At 39.1% G+C, this 24,892-nt stretch overlaps 1 protein-coding gene across 30 annotated transcripts in view; it reads right to left on the bottom strand.

Moving 5' to 3' along the window:
* TENM3 (teneurin transmembrane protein 3) overlaps positions 1–24,892 on the bottom strand; it is a 2,759,728-nt gene that overhangs the window by 124,073 nt on the left and 2,610,763 nt on the right. For all 30 annotated transcript variants that reach the window (XM_054553580.2, XM_054553583.2, XM_054553584.2 and 27 more), the window contains 5 exons: positions 9,807–10,021; positions 2,176–2,386; positions 1,704–1,805; positions 1,328–1,522; positions 58–258 (listed from right to left, as the gene is read on the bottom strand). In XM_054553580.2, the coding sequence (XP_054409555.1) occupies positions 58–258; positions 1,328–1,522; positions 1,704–1,805; positions 2,176–2,386; positions 9,807–10,021 (924 nt within the window). The remainder of the gene's footprint in view (positions 1–57; positions 259–1,327; positions 1,523–1,703; positions 1,806–2,175; positions 2,387–9,806; positions 10,022–24,892) is intronic.

Below are 24,892 nucleotides of genomic sequence, written 5' to 3'. Positions count from 1 at the left end.
TCATCTTTAGCTACACAGTATTAAGCAACTCGATTGTACTGCATTTATTAACCTCACCGTTTGAGCAGTCTGGGCCAGTCCAATTAGGGTCACATGTGCAGGAGCCACTTTCTTGAAGATATGTTCCGTGACCAGAGCACTGATCTGGACACATGGTCTTCAGTATTTCACAATTGCTACCTCCCCATCCTGGACTGCAATGACATTCCCCATGGATACACACACCATGATTAGAACACCCAGGGTCTAGACAGTCAGCTGGTGTAAAGAAAAGAACAATTTTATTAAATCCAGAAGATATCATAGTGCATGCAGAAAAAAGAATTAAATCCTAATCTAATTTATATGAACATTTTGGATAATCAAATATTTATCTACCATTTTCAAGAACTTGTTTCTGAAAATGCAAAGAATTATAATACAATAAAGCATTAAGAACCAGCCTAATGCCATGTAGGTAATTGAGACTCTTGCAAGGATTTGTAATTTTCCTGAATTACACACATAGGCTCTTGAGGTTTCAGACTATTGCTCTCTGTTCTGCCTAATCACAGAGTAATAAGTATTGCCTTCTCTATAACAAAATCTGTGACCACTGAGTACTGACAGCTGTATGGGATCCTCACACTGTTTGAGGAATAAATGAGTTGTATACTCTCTATCCTTCTTAATTCACTTTAATGTGCTTTAGATGACGAGATTTAATTTAGCAATTTGACTCAATAAAACTTTACACTTGTAGGGTCAATGGCCTGAAAATTTAATTCCAGAGACTTAATTGCATTACTTTTTGTGTGCAGATCAATAAAATCAATTTGATTGAAGAACGGAAATGGTGCTTTTTTTGCTTTCTGAAAAAACAATTCACCTGCACTTTACAGTATGGTATCTCGACTCCCATCATACACAGCTATGGAACAAATCCATGATGCCATACTTCTTTTCAGTAGCATATTATGTGTACTATTCTGTCTTTCTAGAGATGTCAAAATGCCAGATTTAGAAGCTGGCATCAATGTAAAAAACTATAAAAAGAAAAATAAAATCAACAGTCCGCTGTTAGTTTCAAGGCACAAAGGTTTGCTTGCTTTCTCAGAGTGAAGAAAAGGAACGATTCACACTGCTGAAAAAGAGCAAAGGGGCCCTTTGGTGCTTGTTCTTTTTATTAGTTAAAATGTTAGGAAAACAATGCATTCATAAATATGGATTTTTCAAAATTGCTTTCAAATGGAAGTGTATAAAGAGATCTGCCCAACTAAAGATTACAGATACAATCTGTTTCTTTATGAAGATAACAACAGACTTCTGTAAATATTGACATGTTTACCTTCTTCACAATTTTCTCCTTTGTATCCCGAGTTGCAAGCACAAGAGCCCATGATACAAATCCCACGACCCCCACACTGTGGGTCAATACACTGGGTAGTCGGCACATCACACTCGGTGCCCTTCCAGCCGCTGAAACAGAGGCAGCGGCCCTTGGAGTACTGCCCGTTGCCACTACATAACACTGGACAGGCCGCTGTGAAACAAGACACGACAGAAGAATTATAGCCACATTTTCCACCGAGCTTCCGAAAGAAAAGACACATCGCTGGAACAAGCAATATGCCAGTTTCCCCCCGCTTTCTTTCCTGTCTCGGTAGTTTTCGGAATCACTTGTGTTTCTACAGCTTATTTATATTGGCTTAAGAAAAACATACCTCTTGAACAATCCGGACCCAGAAATCCTGGAAAACAATGGCAAGTTCCAGAAACGCACTCTCCATTTCCATGGCAATTTCGGGGACATTCCACCACAGACTCTGAAGAAAAAGGAAAGAAGGAACACTTGTTGCATAGCCTGCCTCTTGCGAAAGATACACGGTATCACTTTGATCTTCGTTTATGCTAGATAATTTGAGTAGTAAAGCAAAGCCCTGTCACTTCAAATGCAGATTTTCAAAGTGTTTCATGACGTATCCTCCTCTCCCAAGGTAATTCCAGATAATATTTTCTCCCAGTGCTTCACAGTTTGTTACATATTTCCAAATAAAGGTTTAAAAATAATTCTCACATTTTACCTGGGCTTTAACACCCTAGGATTACCCCAAATTGGTACAGATAATTTAGTTTTTATTAAACACGGCGTTCAGGCTGTAGCCTGGACAATGCTGCTTTGAAGACTATTCTTACCTATAACAATGGTATTAAAAGACACCTGCTCTGCATTTTTCCCATCATTATAAAAAGCCAGATGCCAGATTCCAGAATCCAAGTACTGGATAAAGCCGGCCTCATGAAGGCTGACGGATCTCGCCTGCCGCCCGGCTCTCTCCGTCTCAAGCAGGCTCCGCTGCTCTCTGGCAATCAGCCTGCTGCCATCCAGGAGCTCCACGAAGTCATACTAGGGGGAGGACGAGGAAAAATAGAAATATAAAGGGTGGCTGCTTCTCTCTTTTTTTTTTTTTTCTTCAAGCTGTCTTCCTTTGCTCTAACAAATACAATGTTAGAAAGAAGTTCCTGACAGGTCCAAATAGTAGACGTCTCCTATGCATAGCATTTACAAGGACGCAAACTACCCGCCACACAGGGCTGGATTCAAACATCAGGGACCATTTTTTTCCCTTATTGGGCAATACGGTTTCCAAATTTATTTAATTCTACTGACTGATCAAAAGTTTGATGAGTTTAGGCGGTTTGGGGATACAAACATAAAATCTATATGAACTGACATTTCCAATCCAGCAGGCTTATTTTTAATGCATTAATTTCATAATTGATATATAATAGTCATACATATTTTGAGTGCCCTCCCAGCCTCTGGTATCATTCTACTCCTTCTTTTTTTTAAATTTTATTTTATTATACTTTAAGTTCTGGGGTACATGTGCAGAATGTGCTGGTTTGTTACACAGGTATACACGTGCCACGGTGGTTTGCTGCACCCATCAACCCGTCATCTACATTAGGTATTTCTCCTAATGCTATCCCTCCCCTAGCCCCTGACGCCCTCAGAGGCCCTGGGGTGATGTTCCCCTCCCTGTGTCCATGTGTTCTCATTGTTCAACTCCCATTTATGAGTGAGAACATGCGGCGTTTGGTTTTCTGTTCTTGTGTTAGTTTGCTGAGAACCATCATTCTCCTCTTTCTGCTCATTCACCTTTTTAGCTCCCACACATAAGCAAGAACATGCGGTATTTGACTTTCTGTGCCTGGCTTATTTCACTTCACACAATAACCTCCAGTTCCATCCATGTTGCCAGCAACCTTGTTTTAATTAGACCACAAGATAACCCTGTACGGTCTTCTCTGATTTAACATTCTCGTAGCAACAACTACTGCTGAATCCTTACTCTGCTGGTTCCTCACAGGAACCCTCATAGGAAGGCTTTAACATTTGCACTTTACAGAGGAAGGAATCTGAATCCTGAGGAGCTGTAGCAGGCTCTCAGACATCTGGTAACGGTGGGGTTGGCTTGTGAACTCAAGAGCACTTTGCTCCAAGTGGGGTCATTTCTCCCACCCTGCTGCACCTCTCTTGTGACCCTGATGTGACCATCTCAAGCACCATGGAGAACGCCATGGGCTTTACTTAGTTATTGTGAGATTAAAGACATGTAACAAGATGCCTTTACATCTTTGATCTAAACAGTTAAACAATGGAGAGGTTCTGAAAGGATGGCAGTAACAGTAAATGTGCCTGATTATTCTTATGAATGGGTCATCACTAAACCTAAGTTTTGTTTTAGTAAAATTAGACATGAACATTGGTGACTGGAGAGTTTAAAAAAGAATTAAAAATATAAAATGTGATTGTTAATATAGTGGGGTAAAATTTTGTAACTAGAAATAATACAGGGAATTTGAAAGACACTGAAAAGACTTTCCAATGTAGTTTCAAGAAGTTTTTTGGATAACAATTGTTAAAAGTAGAGTGATTCAGTGTCTATAGAATGTTACCTAGTTTCGTTCTATTCCTGAAGTGTGTTTATGGTGAAACATATGCCATAGTACTATATATAAATAATTATTATAATACTGCATATAAAAATCATATATATTCTACTTTCTGATAGATTTCTTAAATGGAATTTCATCAGAGGCCTGTTCAAGAAAAAGATTATATGAATCTCTTAATCCAATCAAACTGGAATAAAATCAGTTGTTGGAATTTCCGAGAATCACAGTAAAATAGATTGCCATTTTACTGATCATAGACCTCTACTGTTAATATTGGAGAGAACTTAGAATATCTAATTCAGTTTCTGACTTACTAAAATTTTTATTTATAAGTAAAACCTTTTTTTGTTCTTTTGTGTAGTTTCATTAGAACAGAATTCAGCTGTGAGAAATATATAAAAACAGTATAACCTGATCAGCAGTCAAAAACATTTATTTTCATTTGTACCTTAAAAGGATGAAAATACTGACTGGTGTGGATACACGACCTACAAAAATTTGACTGGAATTCTATTCTAGAATTATCAGAGGAAAATTAATTCAGCAGTTTTGAATGGCGACTCTGTTTCAAATAAGCCATTCATTTCCTCATCAGGTTTAAATATTTACACATTTGCACGGCAAAGAGACAAGAAAAAGTTTCTTTTTATGACCCAAGCATATAAACATTTTTCTTCCCTAACATTAAACACAGTAACTGAAAAAGTGAAAGGGAGGAATTTTGAGTTTTAGCTGGTCTTTCAAGGCAAAAGCACAACCATCACCTTTATCACAGAAATAACCATTCACATCACACTGTGAACAATAACATGAGGCCAGCGTAGCAGGCATGATGGTGGGGAGGAGGAGCTGACAGGTTTTGAGTATCTACCCAGTTCTAGGTTCATCTGCAGAAGCGTTTCACACATGAATTCAGGAGGTGATTCAAATACCTAAAAAAAAGTTCCCTACTTTAACACTAAAACCATCTGTGCCAAAAATTACCAAATTACAAGGAATGAAAATACTTAATAATCTTTGTTCTTAGGGCATAAAGTGGTCACTTAAGGGCAAATGTGAGTTTTGCTTTGTAATACTTCTAAGATGGAGACACAGATATATTTTTGGGGAGAAGAGGAGTCTTAGGACCTTATGCTCTTTTTAGGAAGAAATTCCTGGGGCTAACTCTTCCATTGCACTACTCCGCAGGGGCCGCCATGAGACAAAGCTTATACCTGATAAAGGTTTCATATAAAGTGAGACAATTTTAGTGTGAAAGCTCGGTTTAAAGGTCATTTTCTTATGATTTAATATTACCAAATATACACGCTTTAAAAATCCTCATTTAAAGTTGCTTTACTGCCCGGCCGCCCCGTCTGGGAAGTGAGGAGCGCCTCTGCCCTGCCGCCCCGTCTGGGAGGTGAGGAGCGCCTCTGCCCTGCCGCCCCGTCTGGGAGGTGAGGAGCGCCTCTGCCCTGCCGCCCCGTCTGGGAGGTGAGGAGCGCCTCTGCCCGGCCGCCCCGTCTGGGAGGAAGTGAGGAGCGCCTCTGCCCGGCCGCCCCGTCTGGCAGGTGAGGGGCGCCTCTGCCCGGCCGCCCTGTCTGGGAAGTGAGGAGCGCCTCTGCCCGGCCGCCCTGTCTGGGAAGTGAGGAGCGCCTCTGCCCGGCCGCCCTGTCTGGGAAGTGAGGAGCGCCTCTGCCCGGCCGCCCCCTCTGGGAGGTGAGGAGTGCCTCTGCCCGGCTGCCCCGTCTGGAGGGTGTACCCAAAAGCTCCGAAGAGACAGCGACCATCGGGAGCGGGCCATGAGGACGATGGCGGTTTTGTTGAAGAGAAGGGGGGGAAGTGTGGGGAAAGGAAGGAGAGATCAGATTGTTGCTGTGTCTGTGTAGAAAGAGGTGGGCATAGGAGACTCCATTTTGTTCTGACTAGGAGAAATTCTTCTGCCTTGGGATGCTGTTGATCTATGGCCTTTCCCCCAGTCCCATGCTCTCTGAAACATGTGCTGTGTCAACTCAGGGTTAAATGGATTAAGGGCGGTGCAAGATGTGCTTTGTTAAACAGATGCTTGAAGGCAGCATGCTCTTTAAGAGTCATCACCACTCCCTAATCTCAAGTACCCAGGGACACAAACACTGCAGAAGGCCGCAGGGACCTCTGCCTAGGAAAACCAGAGACCTTTGTTCATGTGTTTATCTCCTGACCTCTCCACTATTATCCTATGACCCTGCCACATCCCCCTCTCCGAGAAACACCCAAGAATGATCAATAAATACTTCATAAAAAAAAAAAATCATTACTCAAAAGAAAAAAAAATACAAATAAAGTTGCTTTAAACTACAATGTATTAACAAGTCGTCTTTTGGAACATCAATAGAAGAAAAGTTTGTCCATGTTTATTGTATTTATGCTGATTATCTAATAGTCCATTTAAAAACAAATAGATTTTGTTTCAGTTATCTTGGTGGTTCACTTCTGAACAGTTAAGATTATATGTTTAACTCAATTCTGTTACTAAAACGATGAGTTCTTAGAATCTATGAATACTTAACTGTGTCCTTGCATCAACTCTTTGGTAGTGGCACAGTCTTGCTGTAATTGGAATACAGAGAATAAAGAGATTTTACAGATCATCTGATCCAACTCTTTCATTTTACCAATGGACACTAAGGCTCAGAGAAGGGACGCTGCAAGGTCACAAAGTGAAAAGGTGGTAAGGGTATGCTTAGAACTCAGGCTTCCAACTCCTATTCGACAAGAGCCTTCGTGTGAATGCACTAAGATGCTACAGTATACTTCACCATAGGGCTGTGCATTGCCTCCTGAGGCCACTAACTGACCAGGAGAACGAACTGGCATCAGGGAGAAGAGAGCCCACTGATTCCTTGGCAACAATCAAACGGGCAGTTTTACAAAGGATCACAAAGACTGTGAAAGCTCAAGCAACTATTCTGAATGACTGGCCAATTTTAATTATTTCAGGTTGATTTATTTAATGTTTCCCAGAAACAGAGAAATGTTCAATTTGGGCTGCTTTATGGAATATTTCATGTTTAAACACTGAACTCAGAAACAGTTGTTTGCTCTGCTGATCTTCAATAAACCACAGGAAGAATCTATAATAACCATGAAGCTTAAGAAAATGCATAACCTACTTAAACACATATATTGTGGTAGAAAAGAAAAGGGGATATCACATGTATTGTGTTTAAATACTAGAAGGATTATGAGAAAACCTGAAACTGCACCTTTCATTTCTCTAATCTTAAATGTTATATACAACTTGCAGAGTCAACTAAATCTTTAAATAAACCTTTCAAGTACACAACACAATAGACAATTCTTATCTGAAATTATTTTCTAGAATTTGTAAGTTACATGTTCACTATTGTGCTCAGCTTAGAGGTATATTTCTTGAATTATACACAAATAATCACATATGTGGTTTCAGTGGAAAAATATTTTTTCATATTTCACTGGACAATTGCTATAAATCCAATCTGTCTACTATAATTGAAGTTATAGAGGACTTCCACTTAAGAAAATCTGTTTTTTTTTTTTTTTCCTAGACAGAGTTTTGCTCCTTTCATCCAGGCTGGAGTGCAATGTCATCATTTCTCGCTCACTGCAACCTTCACCTCCAGGGTTCAAGCAATTCTCCTGCCTCAGCCTCCCGAGTAGCTGGGATTACAGGTGTGCACCACCACGTTCGGCTAGTTTTGTATTTTTAGTAGAGACGGGGTTTCACCATGTTGGTCAGGCTGTTCTGGAACTCCTGACCTTAAGTGATCCACCCACCTCGGCCTCCTGGTGCTGGGATTACAGGCGTAAGCCACCGTGCCCTGCCTTAAGTAAATCTGGTTATTATATCCTAGTCAGTGTCACCTATAAGATGAACTGGAGTCAAACCTAAAATTTAAAATAGTCCAGACTGGCTGGGTGTGGCGGCTCATGCCTGTAATCCCAGCACTTTGGGAGGCCGAGGAGGGCAGATCACCTGAGGTTGTGAGTTCGGGACCAGCTTGACCAACATGGAGAAACCCTATGTTTACTAAAAATACAAAATTAGCTGGGCGTGGTGGCGCATGCCTGTAATCCCAGCTACTCAGGAGGCTGAGGCTGGAGAATCACTTGAACCTGGGAGGCGGAGGTTGTGGCGAGCCGAGATCATGCCATTGCACTCCAGCCTGGGCAACAAGAGCAAAACTCCATCTCAAACAATAAAATAAAATAGCCCAGACGCGGTGGCTCATGCCTGTAATCCCAGTCCTTTGGGAAGGTGGGCGGATTGCTTGAGCCCAGGAGTTCAAGCCCAGCCTGGGCAACATAGTGAAACCACATCTCTACAAAAAATACAAAAATTAGCTGGGGGCGGTGACACGCATCTGTAGTCCCAGCTACCCAGGAGGCTGAGGTGGAAGGATCACCTAAGTAAGCCAAGGAGGTTGAGGCTACAGTGAGGTAAGATTGTGCCATTGCACTCCAGCCTGGAAGACGGAGTGAGACCCTGTCTCAAACAAAACAAAACAAACAAAAACCAAAACCCTAACAAACAAACAAAAACATAAAATTTAAAATTGGCCATTAGTACATTATAAGAAGTATACAATGCACAAGGATCAAATTTACTTTAATAATATAGATATTAAAAATATTAAATAGGAAAAATGAATACACTAAAGCCTGATATTCAGAAATTTCACAGCCATAAAATTAATATATGTATATGAACTAAATCCACAATTACATTAGAAAAAGCATGTTGAAATCTTCTTACTCATCTTTCTTTAAAGATATAATTTCTTTATTAACATGTGATAACGTTTCTTCATAATTTATGCTCCTAGGTTATAGAAAAAGTATTTCTCACAAAATTATACGATATAAAGCATACATGAAAACTCTCCAGTCCTTATTTTATAAATCACACTAAATCAGCATGAAATTCTCTGGGTAAATAAACTGATTACTGAATATAACTTTAGGCTCATCCTACTGTCAATTTTAATTAATCAACCATTACATTTTTGATATTCCTCTATGTACTAACGTAATAGTTGATCTTGGGGAAAGTCTCAGTTCCAATTTTATGGTAGGTAATTTAAATAACTTCTCTTGGAGATGATGAAACCTATATTAAGCGACAATTTCCAGTTTACATACTATGACCTGGTACTGTATTAGATTATGAAAAAGGCTGTGGAACTGACAGTAGTTCTCCATCTGTGATTGCTGTTGTGAGGGACTTTTTTATGCAAGGGAAACGACTTTAAAGTTCTTTGATATTAAGGATATCTGAATTGTTTTGTGTACCACACTAATATGATCATACTTGGTTATCTCTGAAAGCTCTTTTGCCTCTTTATCTCAGCATTGATCATTTTAGATGAGGAACAGCACCTGAGTTGATAAAGCCCATGTCATCATATTTATGTTGATGTTCCCATCATTTCTCTACTAAGAGTACATCTGGCATAAACTAAAAAAAATACATTTTCAACAGAATGAATACATGTTGGAGATGAATATGTTATGCATCTATTACATGAAAGGAATAAGATCATCAGAAATTATCATAGAATCTTTGTAAAACACTTGGAAAATCCATTGTGTTTTACTGGGTGCTCAGATGATGCTCAATATTCATTAAGTTACTCACAGAATTCAGTACATTTTAAACAGTCAAATCATGAAGAAAATATTGTTCTTCCCACTACTGATTCAAAAACCTCAGAACAAGTAACCTACATTCAAAATTCTTTCTACTGTAGAAAGTCAATTCAAAAGTCGTCAAACAGTTAACCAAACAGCTGAGCTTAAGAAAGAGAATAATTTCAAAAAATGCAACTAGCAGTTTTTATTTTGTTGATAAGAAAGCCTACTCTTACCTGAGTATGGGAAGGCGGTAAGCCTTTTCGGCCATATACTCCAATCAATGCATCCTTCTGAAGAGAGATATTGAATTTAACAAACTGTGGCTGATCAATGAAGAGCTGTGATCTCCAGAAGATCCCGGGAGGAACCTCTTGAATTGCTCTTCGGCCAATATCAAGTTCTCCGGAATCTATGGTGTTATTTTCTTGCGTAAATCCACCTAATTTTCCTGAATGTAAGAGATCCATTGATGAAGAACAAAATTTTTTTTAAAAAACAGAACAAAAAAGGTTTTTAAACTTTTTGAAAAAGTTATTTTTACTAAATGCTCAAGCCATTTCATCTTCTGATAAATTACTTTCATAAAATTTGCACTTTAAAAGCTTCCACTATTAGATACTGGTGTTTTACTAATTCTGATTTAGCTCGTAAGATATTTAAGTTAAAATCCTTTTGACTTCCTCCAAGGTATGCCTACTACTAAAGCTGTTTTCACACCTACAGTCTTTCTGTTCACTTGAAACATAACTATCTTACAAATTATGTGTCTTGTTATTTCTTGGGAGAGATTAGGTCTGGTACTTATCAGTCATTCTAAACATACTATAACACTGCAAAGTGTAAATTAAGGCAGAATGGATTACGGAGATTTCTAAATCAATCCTTAAGCAAACAATAAAACGAATCAATGGCTCGGATGCATGTAGTTCTATCTAAATGATATACTAGGATGAATGAAAAACATCAGATGTTGGCAGAGAGATAGAGAAGGGGTACTTGGGGCATTGTGAGGGGAAAGGAAGGAGGGGTAAGCTTAAGTGCTCACATAGCTTTTGTGTAGGCTGTTATAACTTTTCCTCTTTCTTTTGACCCTCATTTCAAACTCACTTGTAGTCTTAGTGGACATACTGTGTTACTTCTGACCACACTGATCTTTGATGCATAGGAACAAAACCTCTTTTCTCCCCGGATCCCTGCCACCTGTTAAGAGATACCATCTCTTCTCTTCCTGCATGGCCTCCTTCTAGAAAACAGATCCAAGACTCCTCTTTTTGGTACGGTGTTCCCCTTTTCCCTCTTTGCCAAGGTTCTTTCTCAGTTCTTCTGATGCGGGTCACGACAGAATTTCTGCAATTTGCCATGAGTGGAAATATAACTACATTGTCTCTCATGCAGATGGGTCCAGAAGGCTGAGGAACAGAATGGAACTGGGCAAATTATCTTCTGTCAATTCAGCCCTTTTACACTGATAACAACCAGAGGGTGAGGGGTGAGGATCACTTGAGCTCAGGAGTTAAAGTCCAGCCTGGGCAACATAGTGAGACCCCGTCTCTTAAAAAAAAAACTGATAACAAAGTTGACTTACTACCAACTGTCTTTTTTTAAAAAAACATTAAACTGTTAATTCAAAATGTAGAGGATGTGATTTTAAGTCTGAGAGCTGTAAGCTATCTCATCTTAGTGATAAGGGAGACAGTCTTCTAACTATCTGTGAAGAGTTATTAGTTTAACACTGAGTTTATATTTACTGAGTGTCTGCTAGCGGCAGCACCGTAGGTGACTTAAAAAAAGAAATATAAACCAAAGAGTAGAATCTTAGAGATTATCTAGACTTCCATAGCTTCTGCCATCAAGTAGTAATCACCTGGGTGGGGAGACAACACCTACAAACTGATAAATTAAGTGAGACCCTAAAGCAACATATGAGTAGGGGTCAGAGAAAGGCACTATCACTGCAGGCTGGAGGTTGAAAGATTTCACAGGAGTTAAGTTTGGCGGCAAACACTGAGGAACAGGTAGGATAAGGTTTCTGAGCTGGGATAAACATCGCTATCACAAGCATGGCCGTGGAACTAGTCAGGTGTTAGGTTGGTGCTCAGCAGAGAAATCCATCTGGCCAGAAAAGAAGATAAAGAAAACTCGTTTTGGAGTCAGACAAACCTAGGTTTGAATCCTGGCTCTGCCAACAATTAGCTGTGTGATCTTAAGGAAGATACTAAACCTCATTTAGAAAATGGGGAGAGTAACATAATGATTGCACCGTTACAAGGATTCCACGAGGTTTGGTGCATCGAGTGCAAGCTGCAGCATCTGGCTCTCAGGAGGTATTGAATGGGTTTGTCGTGGGAGGGATGCGGGATAAGGTTGGGAAGGGAAGTGGCATCCGTCTGTGGAGGGCCTTCAATACCAGGTTAAAGAATATGGTCTTTATACTTTATGCTAGTGATTTTTCGTATTTTCACTCTATCAAGAGTATTATTACACCCTTTTCCCTGAAGATGTATATATTTACTAGTATTCTGTTACTGTGCATGTCATTTATGGTATGTTTTTAAAACAGATACTGGAAGACTGAAGATGGGTAAATTGCATTTCGATGCCTCAAACACACTTATTCTTGTGTGGTGGTGGGGTGTGTGTATATAATCAAGAGAAACAGAATTGAAGATTACTAAGGAACATGACCTGCAAACACAGACCCAGTTTATGGCCTATAGGATCTGAAGCAATTCACAAAAAACTCACACTTAACAGATAAATGTGAGGTTTGAGGGAGAGCACATCACTAGCAAATGTTAGAATTGCTTTCCACCTGGACTACTGCATCCTACATGACACACGTGCCATCAGTTGTGAAGGACAGCTATAACTAAATGGAGACCCATTAAAGGTTCTGAGCAGGCTAGAGGTGAAATGAAATCACTGTTTCAAGAGCATGACTGTGCAGTAACTGTGGGAAGCCTGGAAACAAAGAGATGAGTGAGGACACAGTTGCAATAACCCAGGTATGAGGCAGAAGAGGGTTGTACAAGAAAACTCAATAAAAAGGCATTATTTATAATCTCCCTTCCTCTCTTCTTTCCCAGTGTTCACAATAATAGTAGCTATCAGGTCTATTTTTCTTGAACCAATTCAGTAATATAAAATGATCTAAGGAATAAAATTTCCAAATTGAGTTATAGTAATCAATATAATTTTCCCACACATCAACTCTTAGATTATAAACTGTAGATCATTCATAGGATTCAAAGTATTTATTTTACAGTAGTAATACTTGTTCATTTCAGCAAAATTAGAACATACAGTTAAATAAAAAGAGAAAATATATATATATAACGCTACCACCCAGAGATTATTTTGCTTTCTAGCTAAACAGACGTCTTGCTTTACTCAGAAATTTTTAATTATCTGAGACCAATTTCTACTTTTCATTTAGGAAGCTTCTGCAAAGGAACCTACATTTGTCATCAAGGAGCTTTTATTGAGAAGATTTAGGGGAGAAGGAAATGGAACTAATCTTCACTGAGAACCTACAATATGACAGGTAGTTTCACCCAAGAGGTTGGTATCATTTTGAGATGAGGAAACTAAGGCTCAGAGAAGTAAATGATGTGGCCAAACTGAGTGATGGAGTCAAGACTGAAATCAAGGTCTGCGGAATTCCAAAACCATCTGTTGTATGTAATCCTCAATAAAATCTTTGCTTTTTATTAAAACAAAAATATTATTTTAAATTATTAAGTTTTAAATTTATTTGTCTATTTCATATAAAATCAGACATATTAAGTCACTGAACCACCCTAGAGAATACACTTACAATATCAGGACATAAAGTTTATACTTATTTTTATAAGTTTTATATTGATAAAACTTAAAAAACTGACATGGAAGGCCGGGCGTGGTGGCTCACACCTGTAATCCCAGCACTTTGGGAGGCTGAGGTGGGCGGATCACGAGGTCAGGAGATCGAGACCATCCTGGCTAACACGGCGAAACCCCATCTCTGCTAAAAATACAAAAAAATTAGCTAGGTGTGGTAGCGGGCGCCTGTAGTCCCAGCTACTCGGGAGGCTGAGGCAGGAGAATGGCATGAACCTGGGAGGCAGAGCTTGCAGTGAGCCGAGATCGTGCCACTGCATGCTAGCCTGGGCGACAGAGTGAGACTCCATCTCACAAAAACAAAAACAAAAACAAAACAAAAAACGTGACATGAATACTATAACATAATACTCTATGTTATAATTCATAATAAGTTCCTCATAAATTTTTGTCTTTTGGTTGACTTCTACATGAAACTAATTTTAAAGTACTGAGTAGAGTAGCTGTTCTCTTCCCCTCTAAGATGTTAGTATACATATCATATTTTAATATGAATATAGTTTATATTTAGACTTATTCATCAAGTTTATACATTTCTAAGGCTATGATACTTGATTGTCATTAACAAGTTCGATCTACTATCTGAAGCATACATAATTTAATCTACTCTCTTGGGTTGACCCTATTGCTGCTATTAATGGTTTTCTGAGTTTTAATAGCATACCTGTGCTTTAGGAACTGGTAAGCATAAATTCATAAACTGCTGCTAATTTCAGAATTTTTTTCCAAAACATGTTTACCCAAGAGCATTAGCTGTGGTAATGGTAACCAAGTTCTGATTTCTAGGGTCTCCAGTTTCACTATGTCAAAGCAATTTAATAAGCTAGGTATTCTTGTCTTGTTGCTTTCTCCACAAATTCATTTTGAGGGGTTAAAATCTTTCTCACAGAAATGATATGTGAATACATTGTTGTGTCGGGAAGTATATCTATTTATCCTGTTAGTCCCATACATCGGTAATTTAACAGGTGGCTCTTTTCCAGAAAAAGAGGGTTCTTCATTTCTAAAACAAAAGATCCAAGATTGGTAGAGTGTGCTTGAATGGGATAGCAATTGTGATGATTTTTTTCCTCCCGTAATGAAAAAATACCTAATTAATCATAACACCACAGAATCTTTGAGTTCTAGTACCCGTGTGGATCATCTCGTCCAGGGGTCTTTAAACCAGGGTAGCCATATCCCTAGGAAACATTAGAACTTTTCAATAAAGAACGGGGTAGGAGATTAATTTCTATTAATAGACCCTCAATAACATTCACGTGCTGATTTTCTTTACAAAAGAAAGGCATACCTCTCACATACCCAAAATATTACTATGACTCATTGTCTTGGAGCATAAAATTTCCAGTATGCCAAAAAAAGGCAAAATTAAAAGTATTTTTGTAGTGAAGCCTCTTTTATTTAAGACACCATAAACCCAAGGTAGGGCTTCAGCGACTTTCCCTGCTTAACATAGTTCCATTAAGGGCAAAATGTGGGGTTAACAATGGGGTATTCAGGACTACTGGCATGCTTTGAAGTCAAATATATCAAGAAAGACAGATAACCTTTTTAATGAACTTATCACTCACCCCAACTACTGTCAAAGAATGCTTTTCTTTTTATTTATTTATTTATTATACTTTAAGTTCTAGGGTACATGTGCACAACATGCAGGTTTGTTACACATGTATACATGTGCCATATTGGTGTGCTGCACCCATTAACTCATCATTTACATTAGGTATATCTCCTAATGCTATCCCTCCCCACTCCCCCGACCCCATGACAGGCCCCGGTGTGTGATGTTCCCCTTCCTGTGTCCAAGTGTTCTACAAAGAATGCTTTTCAACTGCAGAAGAATTTCATGACTACCAAGAACACAGCAATAAGGTAAGAAACATGAAATGTAATGATGCTTTATTTATTCCAGTTGTCAAGGTTAGGACAAGGATTTGTGCTTTATCTTGTTACCTATCTGCCTAGAGCAGGGATTCAGAACTGAGAGGTTCTAACAAAATGTAGATTAATTTATTTGAACTGAAAAAATAAGTCAGACTTTTTCTGACAAAAGGTAAATTTGGGCCAGGCGTGGTGGCTCACATCTGTAATCCCAGCACTTTGGGAGACTGAGGCAGGTGGATCACAAGGTCAGGAGTTCAAGACCAGCCTGGCCACGATGGTGAAATCCCGTCTCTACTAAAAATACAAAAAAATCAGCTCGGCGTGGTGGCGGGCGCCTGTAGTCCCAGCTACTCGGGAGGCTGAGGCAGGAGAATCACTTGAACCTGGGAGGTGGAGGTTGCAATGAGCCAAGATCACACCACTGCACTCTAGCCTGGGCAACAGAGCAAGACTCCATCTCAAAACAAAACAAAACAAAACAAAAAAATGGTAAATTTGATTTCAATGAGTACTGGCTCCGACAGTTAAATTATGTGGTGGATATTTCCCATAAATTAAATGAGCTAATGAAATAGACACATTTAAAGCATATACAGGCATACATATTGCACATTTTGTTCCAGACCACCACAATAAAGCAGATATCACAATAAAGTGAGGTACACACATTTTTTGGTTTACCAGTGCATATAAATGTTATGTTTACACTATACTGCAGTCTATTAAGTGTGCAATAGCATTATTTCCTTTTTTTTTTTTGAGACAGGGTCTCAAAAGCTGTCACTCAGGCTGGAGTGCAGTGGCCCAATCTCAGCTCACTGCAGCCTCAATCTCCCTGGGCTCAGGTGATCCTCCTACCTCAGCTTCCCAAGTGCCTGGGACTACAGGCGCACACCACCGAGTTTGGCTAATTTTTTGGTATTTTTTTTAGAGACAGGGTTTCAACATGTTGTCTAGGCTGGTCTAAAACTCTTGGATTCAAGCGGTCCACCAGCCTCGGCCACCCAAGTGCTGGGATTGCAGGCATGAGCCACTGTGCCCAGCCAATAGGTTTCTACAAACCAACGTATAACCTTAATTTAAAAAATTTTATTGCTAAAAAATGCTAACGATCATCTGATCAAGTCATAATCTTTTTGCTGGCGGAGGATCTTGCCTCAGTGTAGGCGGCAGCTGATTGATCAAGGTGGTGGTTGCTGAAGGTTGGAGTGTCTGTGGCAATTTCTTAAAATAAGACAATAATTAAGTTTGCCACATTGATTGACTCTTTTCATGAAAGGTTTCTCTGAAGGATGTGATGTTATTTGATATCTTTTTACCCACAGTAGAACGTCTTTCAGAATTGGAGTCAACCCTCTCAAACCTTGCCACTGCTTTATCCACTAAGTTTATGATAGTCTAAATCCTTTGTTGTTATTTCAACAATGTTTACAGCTTCTTCACCAGGAGTAAATTCCATCTCAAATACCCACTTTCTTTGCTCATCCATAAGAGGCAACTCCTCATCCATTAAAGTTTCATGATGAGATTGCAGCAATTCAGTCACATCTTCAGGCTCTACTTCTAATTCTCGTTTTCTTGCTATTTTCATCAGATCTGCAGTTACTTCCGCCATTGAAGCGTGAACCCTCAAAGTCATCTATGAAGGTTGGAATCAAGTTCCAAACTCTTGTTAATGTTAGTCTTTTGACCTCTTCCCATGAATCATAAATGTTCTTAATAGCATCTAGAAAGCTAAATCCTTTCCAGAAGGTGTTATCTTTTTTGAGACAGAGTCTCTGTCTGTCGCCCAGGCTGGAGTGCAGTGGTGCCATCTCTGCTCACTGCAACCTCCGCCTCCCAGGTTCCTGCCATTCTCCTGCCTCAGCCTCCCGAGTAGCTGGGACTACAGGCACCCGCCACCATGCCCAGCTAATTTTTTTGTATGTTTAGTGGAGACGGGGTTTCACCCTGTTAGCCAGGATGGTCTCGATCTCCTGACCTCATGTTCCATCTGCCTCGGCCTCCCAATGTGCTGGGATTACAGGCGTGAGCCACCATGCCCGGCCTCCAGTAGGTTTTTAATTGACTTTGCCCAGATCTATCACAGGAAAATCACTATCTATCTATGATAGCCTTACAAAATGTACTTCTTAAATACGACTTTAAAGTTGAAATTAAATTAAATATGACTTGAAATTACTCCTTGGTCCATGGGCTGCAGAATAGACGTTGTGTTTGCAGGCATGAAAACATTAACCTCTTTGTACATCTCCATCAGAGCTCTTGGGGGACTAGGTACATTGTCAATGAGAAGTAATATTTTGAAAGCAACCTTTTTCTCTGAGCAGTAGGTCTCAACAGTGGGCTTAAAATATTTAGTAGCCATGTTGTAAACAGATGTGCTGTCATCCAGGCTTTGTTGTTTCATTTATAGAGCACAGGCAGAGTAGAATTAGCATAATTCTTAAGGGCCCTGGGATTTTAGGAATGGTCAATAAACATTGGCTTCAACTTCAAGTCACCAGTTGCATTACCCACTAACAGAGTAAGCCTGTCCCTGGAAGCTTTGAAGCCAGGCCTTGACTTCTCCTCTCTATGAAAACCCTAGATGGCATGTTCTTCCAGTTTAAGGCTCTTTCATCTACATTGAAAATCTGTTTAGTGTAGCTACATTCATCAGTGATCTTAGCTAGATCTTCTGGATAACTTGCTGCAGCTTATACATCAGAACCTGCTGCTTCACCTTGCATTTTTATGTTGCAGAGATGGGTTCGTTCCTTAAACCTCATGAACCAACCTTTGCTAACTTCAAACTTTTATTCTGCAGCTTCCTCACCTCTCTCAGCCTTCACAGATTTGAAGAGAGAGCCTTGCTCTGGAGTAGGCTTTAGCTCAAGGGAATGTTATATCTGGTTTGATCGTCTATCCAGGCCACTCAAATGTTCTCCTTATCAGTAATAAGGCTGTTTTGCTTTCTTATCATTCACGTGCTCACTGGAGTCGTGCTTTTAATTGCCTTTAAAAACTTTTCCTTTGCACTCACAACCTGGCCAAGTGTTTGGCGCAGGAGGCCTAGCTTTCAGCCGATCTCATCTTGGACATGCCTTCCCCACTAAGCTTAATCATTTCTAGCTTTTGACTTAAACTGAGAGACGTGCAATTCTTCCTTTCACTTGAATACTTAGAGGCCACTGTAGGGTTATTGATTGGCCTAATTTCAATACTGTTCTGTCTCAGGAAATAGGGAGGCCCAAGAAGAGAAAGATGGTGGGGATGCTGGTCACGGAGCAGTCAGAACACACACATTTATTGATTAAGTTCGCTGTCTTATGTGGGTGTGGTTTCTGGCACCCCAAAACAATTCTAAGAGCAACATCAAGGGTCACTGATTGAAGGTCACTGTAACAGATCTAATAATAATGAAAAAGCTTGAAATATTTTGAGAATTACCAAAATGCAACACAGAGGCATGATGTGAGCACATGCTGTTGGGAAAATGGTGCCGATAGCCTTGCTTGACGCAGGGCTGCCACAAACATTCAGTTTGTAAAAAACACGGTATCTGGGAGGCATGATAAAGCGTAATAAAATGAGATCTTCCTGTAATATGATGAAAGCATTACAAAATTATAATATCAAAGGTGAATTAATATGAGCAATAGTTCCATTTTTCACCGCATTCTGAGTGTACCAGATAAACAAAGTACCACTAAGTAGAAGAGTAACAGGTAAAATTAGCAGTATTTTGCTAAGCCTTGGTAAAGTTTTTTTTGGCATCCTACACAGAAACCGGGAAAAGGATTGGTTTTAAAAACAGTGTAATAAATCTTTTTCAAAGTAGTTAGTTGCTGATTCCTTGCTTTCATGAGAAATGTGATAGAACTGGCAGCTTATAGACAACATATTTTTTAGAAATAGATCACAATATGATTTTTGACATATGACTAATAAGAATGTCAAATAACTGAATAGCATCACTTAAAAAAATCCTTCCATTGCCACTTACTTATTTTGTAGCAAGATTTCTTTTGTTTATATTGATAAGAAAGGAAAACAGGATTAGAATTGAAACTGAATTTTGTTTTATTCTTATAAGGAATATTCATCTATGAATATATAAACTATTTGAAAAAAGTTCCCATTCATCTCAGAGAGGTATTTTCAATACATTTTCACTTTTTATGTTTCATATTATCAAAATGTTTGACACATTTATATTTCAATACATTTTCACTTTTTATGTTTCAAATTATCAAAATGTTTAACACATTTATATAAGAATTAGGTTGTTTTCAGTCAAATGTGTACAACTAATAATTGTAAGCATAATTTAATATAGAAGAAAACAGGTTTTTTAAAACGTATGATCTCAAAAAATAAAAAAATTTAAATTTGTATAACTATTTTGTTTAAGGGGGTGACAAAAACAAAATAGTTTGAAGCCCACTGATCTATTCTAGCTTTTCCCATGAAATATGAATCTCATCTCTAAAGTGCCTGTCAACTTCTATTTGCTTCAAGTTATTACGCTAGTTAGGATGAATTTATTTTGAATTACAGTCTTAGAATGTGTCTTTTCTAAAAGGTAGTTGCAGATCTGACCTCTCATTCTAATCAGTGATGTAGAGATATAAGGACATCACTGATTTTTCTCTGCAAGATCCACTGAAACGGCAGCTTAGATTAGTACAGCCTTCCTGTTTAAGCCTCTAGTTTGAATATCAGGGGACTAGGGTTCTGTGAAGGGGCTTTGTCTTTAAATTCTGCACTGCTGCTTTTCAAGTCACAGCCCTTCTCTCATTTGGACAAGTCAAGTGTGTTCATTCCTGTTAGCATTTTCAAATGCTCTTTATTGATGGTAAACACTCCTGGAAGTCAGTGGGCCATTGACACAGTTTGATAAACTTGTAAATACTTGCACAACCTTTTCCTCTGAAGCTCATCAGTCCTCTTAGATAAAAGCCTGGACACAGAAGTCTTTCATCATGTCCTGAATTCCAGAAAACTTTGGCTTCAGAAGAAATAAAAAAAGGCCAGTTCTAGGGCTCTCTATCCTCCCTTACTGAGATCACTACATCCATAAAGCCCTAGAGCTTGAACCTGGGAATGAACATAGGAAACACTAAGGTTGTCTGTAGGTTTTACTAAAAGAAAAAGGAGGAAAACTGGAGGAAAAAATAGAGACAGGGCAACAGAGTGCCCTGTAGTTATTCTAAACTCAAAGCTTGTGGGTTAGGAATCAAACCAATTAAAGCCTTCACAGTAAGAGTGAAATGTACCACGTCTTCAAACACAATAGGGTATCATCTTGAAGGTCTTTTTCAACGTGTCCTGTTGTGCCTGAATGTGGGAGCCACTAGCAGTCTTTTCACCTACTAACTGTGATTTTTTTCTTTCATCAGTAAGTATGTGTCACAACAGTCTTAATGTCTTAAAATACAGTTGTCAGAGTGTGAAAACAGAGAGAGACCACATACGCAAAGCTATTGTTATTCCTCTCCTTCTTATGTGATACCCAGTTCATATGAAAACACATCAGTGGAGTGACAGTTTTTCAGATAATGCCTTTTAAAAAGTACTTTGAACTGAAAAACGTTTTATAAATAATAGTTTACCAACCATAGATGCTGTAAGGACAAAACAGAAGATTTAAAGTCATATTGGTAATTAGGAGGTTTGGTATCTGTTTGAAAATTATTTTGTGCTACTGGAAAAATCAGTGAAAATTATAAAATGCTAAGTTTTCTGCCATATATATCATGAATTTGCCACCTGCCTGTGATGTGAGTAAACAAGCCTATAATGACTGAAACGGAAAGGCAGAAAAGAAATTCACTGTCAAAGTCTAACTGCAATTGTTGCGGAAGGTAAATGATAATATCATCTTAAATCCCACAGAGGCACTAATAATTAAGACGTCAGGAAGCAAGGTTAGGCATTTATAGACAATCAATAGCCCACCCTCCAATTCTATGACCTAAGCTTGGATTGACACCCTGACTTTGAGATCTCTGAGAGAACATATCTTTCTATAAACAACCACGTGCCATAATTTAGCATTGTGGATACAGAGTGTTATATCACAAGCAAGTGAAATAAGACATAACTACTTTGCAAACACAGCTTAATGGACAAAATCAATATAGCATCTAATTAAGGAGCTATTACACATTGTAATAACACAAGTACTATGAACAATAGTGAACAAAACTCAGTGCTCTCGCAGCCCTGTCAACTCCATTTCTCTAATTCACAGGTAATCTTCAACCTGCTATCAAATCAAACTCTCTAGAGTTGTCTAGTACTTGAGAAAGTTGATACACGATGATCAAAAATATAAAATTTAGTCCCAGCTACTCGGGAGGCTGAGGCAGGAGAATGGCGTGAACCCAGGAGGTGGAGCTTACAGTGAGCCGAGATCACACCACTGCACTCCATCCTGGGCAACAGAGCAAGACTCCATCTCAAAAAAAAAAAAAAAAAATGAAATTTAAAAGCAATTGGAATTGTTTGGTTTAAGCAGCATAAATCATATGCACATATACACATACACACATACACACATATTTGTAGTTTTTCAACTCGTATCCATACAAAAAGAGTTCTTTTGATTGGAGAAGCCACTTGCCATGGTTACACTGACTGAAATGTATAGCCTTTTATTTCAGTCTTTATTATCCTAAATTATCCTACGCTAAAATTGAGCATTTGTCTTACTGCCCCTTTAGAAATCAAGCTGGTGTTGAAATGTTCTGTCAGGGTACACTCTGCTTTTCCCTAATGGAGATTTTCTAATTCATTGTAATAACTCGCTTGATTCCCGTCTAGCCTAGAATTCACATGCTCTGGAAACAATAGCTGTGATCATCTTGCTTTTACTGCTATATTCCCAGAATCTTGCTCAGTGCGTGGCACATCATAAGTGCTCATTACATAAATGTAAAATGAATAAATCCTATGCATTCAAAAAAAGATGATAATATTTCTTTCATAAAATTCAAATAACTAAAAATATAAATAACGAATGATGGGGATTTCCATTATTGCTTTAGAGGATACTACCGATGCTGATTTGGAGAAGTGTCTTCTTAAAATTTTGCTATGAATTACAAGTGCATCATCTTGAATTGCAGAATGAAGAGCAAACAATCACTGATATGCATTGAATAGTTGTCAGGTTCCAATCATTGCTTGGCACCCTGCATGTATTACCTGATTCAAACCTCATTGTAAACCTTTATATTACCCAATAAAGAAACAGGAAGTGAGAGTGGTAATTTGCCTAAAGGCACCCAGTGAGTGGCAGAGATTCAGTTCTTAGCCACTATTCTATACTACTACTTTGCATATACTTGATGCATGGCCCTTCGTATACTTTATATAATATCATTTAGTTGTATTATTTTCACTCATTCATTCAACTAATAATTTGTGAGCACCTATTATGTGCCAGAACTGTGCCAAGAGCTTGGTATACAGCAATGAAAGAACAGACAGGATCCTTGCCTTATAGTCTAGTGAAGATGAGATGCATTAAATAGTAATAGTGATAACCATAAACATTTTTCAAGCATTTACTATGTACTATACACCATTGTATGTTTACACCTTTGTATACTCAAGAACAAAGACCATTCTATGAAGTAAATTTGTCCCTTTTAATTGATGAGACCGCTTAGGCACAAAGAAGCTATATAACCTGTCCCAAGTAGCACAGGCATTAATGATCAGAAATAGGACACAAAATCAGGTGGTGAGGCTCATAACTCTATACTCCTTATCTCTGTGTGATACTGTTTTTATATTACAGTACGGTGTGATACACAGCCAGACTGTGGAGAGCCTTGTAAGTCATTTAAAGGCTTCTGACTAGAATCTAGGTCACTGAAGGGTCTTAGGCAAGGAACTGATATCTCAAATTTGTGTGTGAAGAGTGGATGAGCAAGACTGGAGACATACAGCGCAGTAGCTGGAGAAGGCTACTATATCCAGTTGAGAGAAAACAGGATTCAAAAGATATTATGGGGTCAGAGTTGAAGGAACTTAGAGACTGACTAAATACGGGAGATGAGAGAGTAGAAGCAGTCACTGGGTCTCCTGGACCAGGGATGAAGTGAACGACGGTGCCATTTCTTAATATAGGAATCCCTTCTTATCCATAGGGCCTGTGTTCCAAGATCCCCAGTGGATGCCTGGAACTGTGGATAATATCAAACCCTATATATACTATATTTTTTCCTATACATCCATGCCTATGATAGCTTATAAATTAGGCAAGAAAAAGATAATAATAGAACAATTATAACAATATACTGCAATGAAAGTTAAGTGAATGTGGTCTGTCTCTCTCTCTCAAAGTATCTTAATAGTTTCAGACCACAGTGGACTACAGGTAACTAAAACCACAAAAAGCAAACCTGTGGAGGGGGGGATGTGGGAAGGTACTGTACAGAAATCCCTGAAACAGAGGCAAATTTGGAAAGAAAGATGGCTTGGCGATTGTATTTTCCAAAGATGGCCACAACAGTATCTTCCATCCCACGTGCCCTTGTGCAATGGGCATGACAGGTCCCTAGTCAAGAGGAAGAGTTTAATTCCCCTCCCCAGGAATCTTGGCTGACCTTGCTGACTTCTTGACCAACAGTATGTGATGGCAGTGAAAGCCTAGAATGGCCACTGCTAGGTTATACAAAGCTGGTAGTTTCCGTCAGGCTCTTGGCATGCTCTCTCTTGGGATACTCCTCTTCAGAACCAGCTGCTATGTTCTAAGAGGCCCAAGCCACATGGAAGGCCATGTTTAGGTGCCCCAGCTGGTGACTACGGTTGAGCTCAGGTCAACAGATGGCATTAACTGCCAGCCATGTGAGTGAGCTACCCTGGACTTCCAGCTCAGTGGAGCCTTCGGTTAACCTTGGTTAACATCGGAAAGCAATCACAGTGTCCTAAGTAAGAACGCAAGAACTATCTGGCCAATTCACCGAACCACGAGAGATGATAACAAATTGCTTTCTAAGCCACTGAGTTTTGTTATGGTTTGTTATGTAGTAATAGAGAACCAAAGTAGTTGATGGGTTCTGTTTTAGACATGCGGAGTTTAAGATGCATGGAAAACACCCAAGTGGAAATGTTCCAAAGACAACTGGATAGATTTCATGTAGTTGAGATCTGGAGCTGAAGAGAGACACCTAGGCTGGACTAACTGATTTGAGAGTTAGGAACCACAGAGAATGTAACTGGGGCCATGAAAGTGCGTGACAGAGTCCAGAGTGACTATATTGTGAAGCGCAGAGTCCTGAGAAACAGCAGTGTTTAGGGATCAGGTAGACAGGAGGTGAGTCAACTAAACAGAGACATCGTTGACAAAAGAGTCCGGGAGAAAGTCAAAGTGAATGTGGTATCACAGAAGCTAAGGAAAGACTATTTCAACAGGAGGGATAGGTTAACTATTAAATGGTTCCCAAAACTCAAACATGATAAAGAATAAAGAGGTTTCACTGGTGCTATTGACAAAGCAATGGGTAACTCTGGAGACATCAGTTTCAGTGGTGGTAAAGGTAGAGGAGGACAGTCATGA

Source organism: Pongo abelii, chromosome 3 (genome assembly GCF_028885655.2).
Source record: "Pongo abelii isolate AG06213 chromosome 3, NHGRI_mPonAbe1-v2.0_pri, whole genome shotgun sequence".
Classification (NCBI taxonomy): Eukaryota; Metazoa; Chordata; class Mammalia; order Primates; family Hominidae; genus Pongo; species Pongo abelii.
Note: the sequence above shows the minus strand (reverse complement) of the source record. Positions and strands in the feature narration are given on the sequence as shown.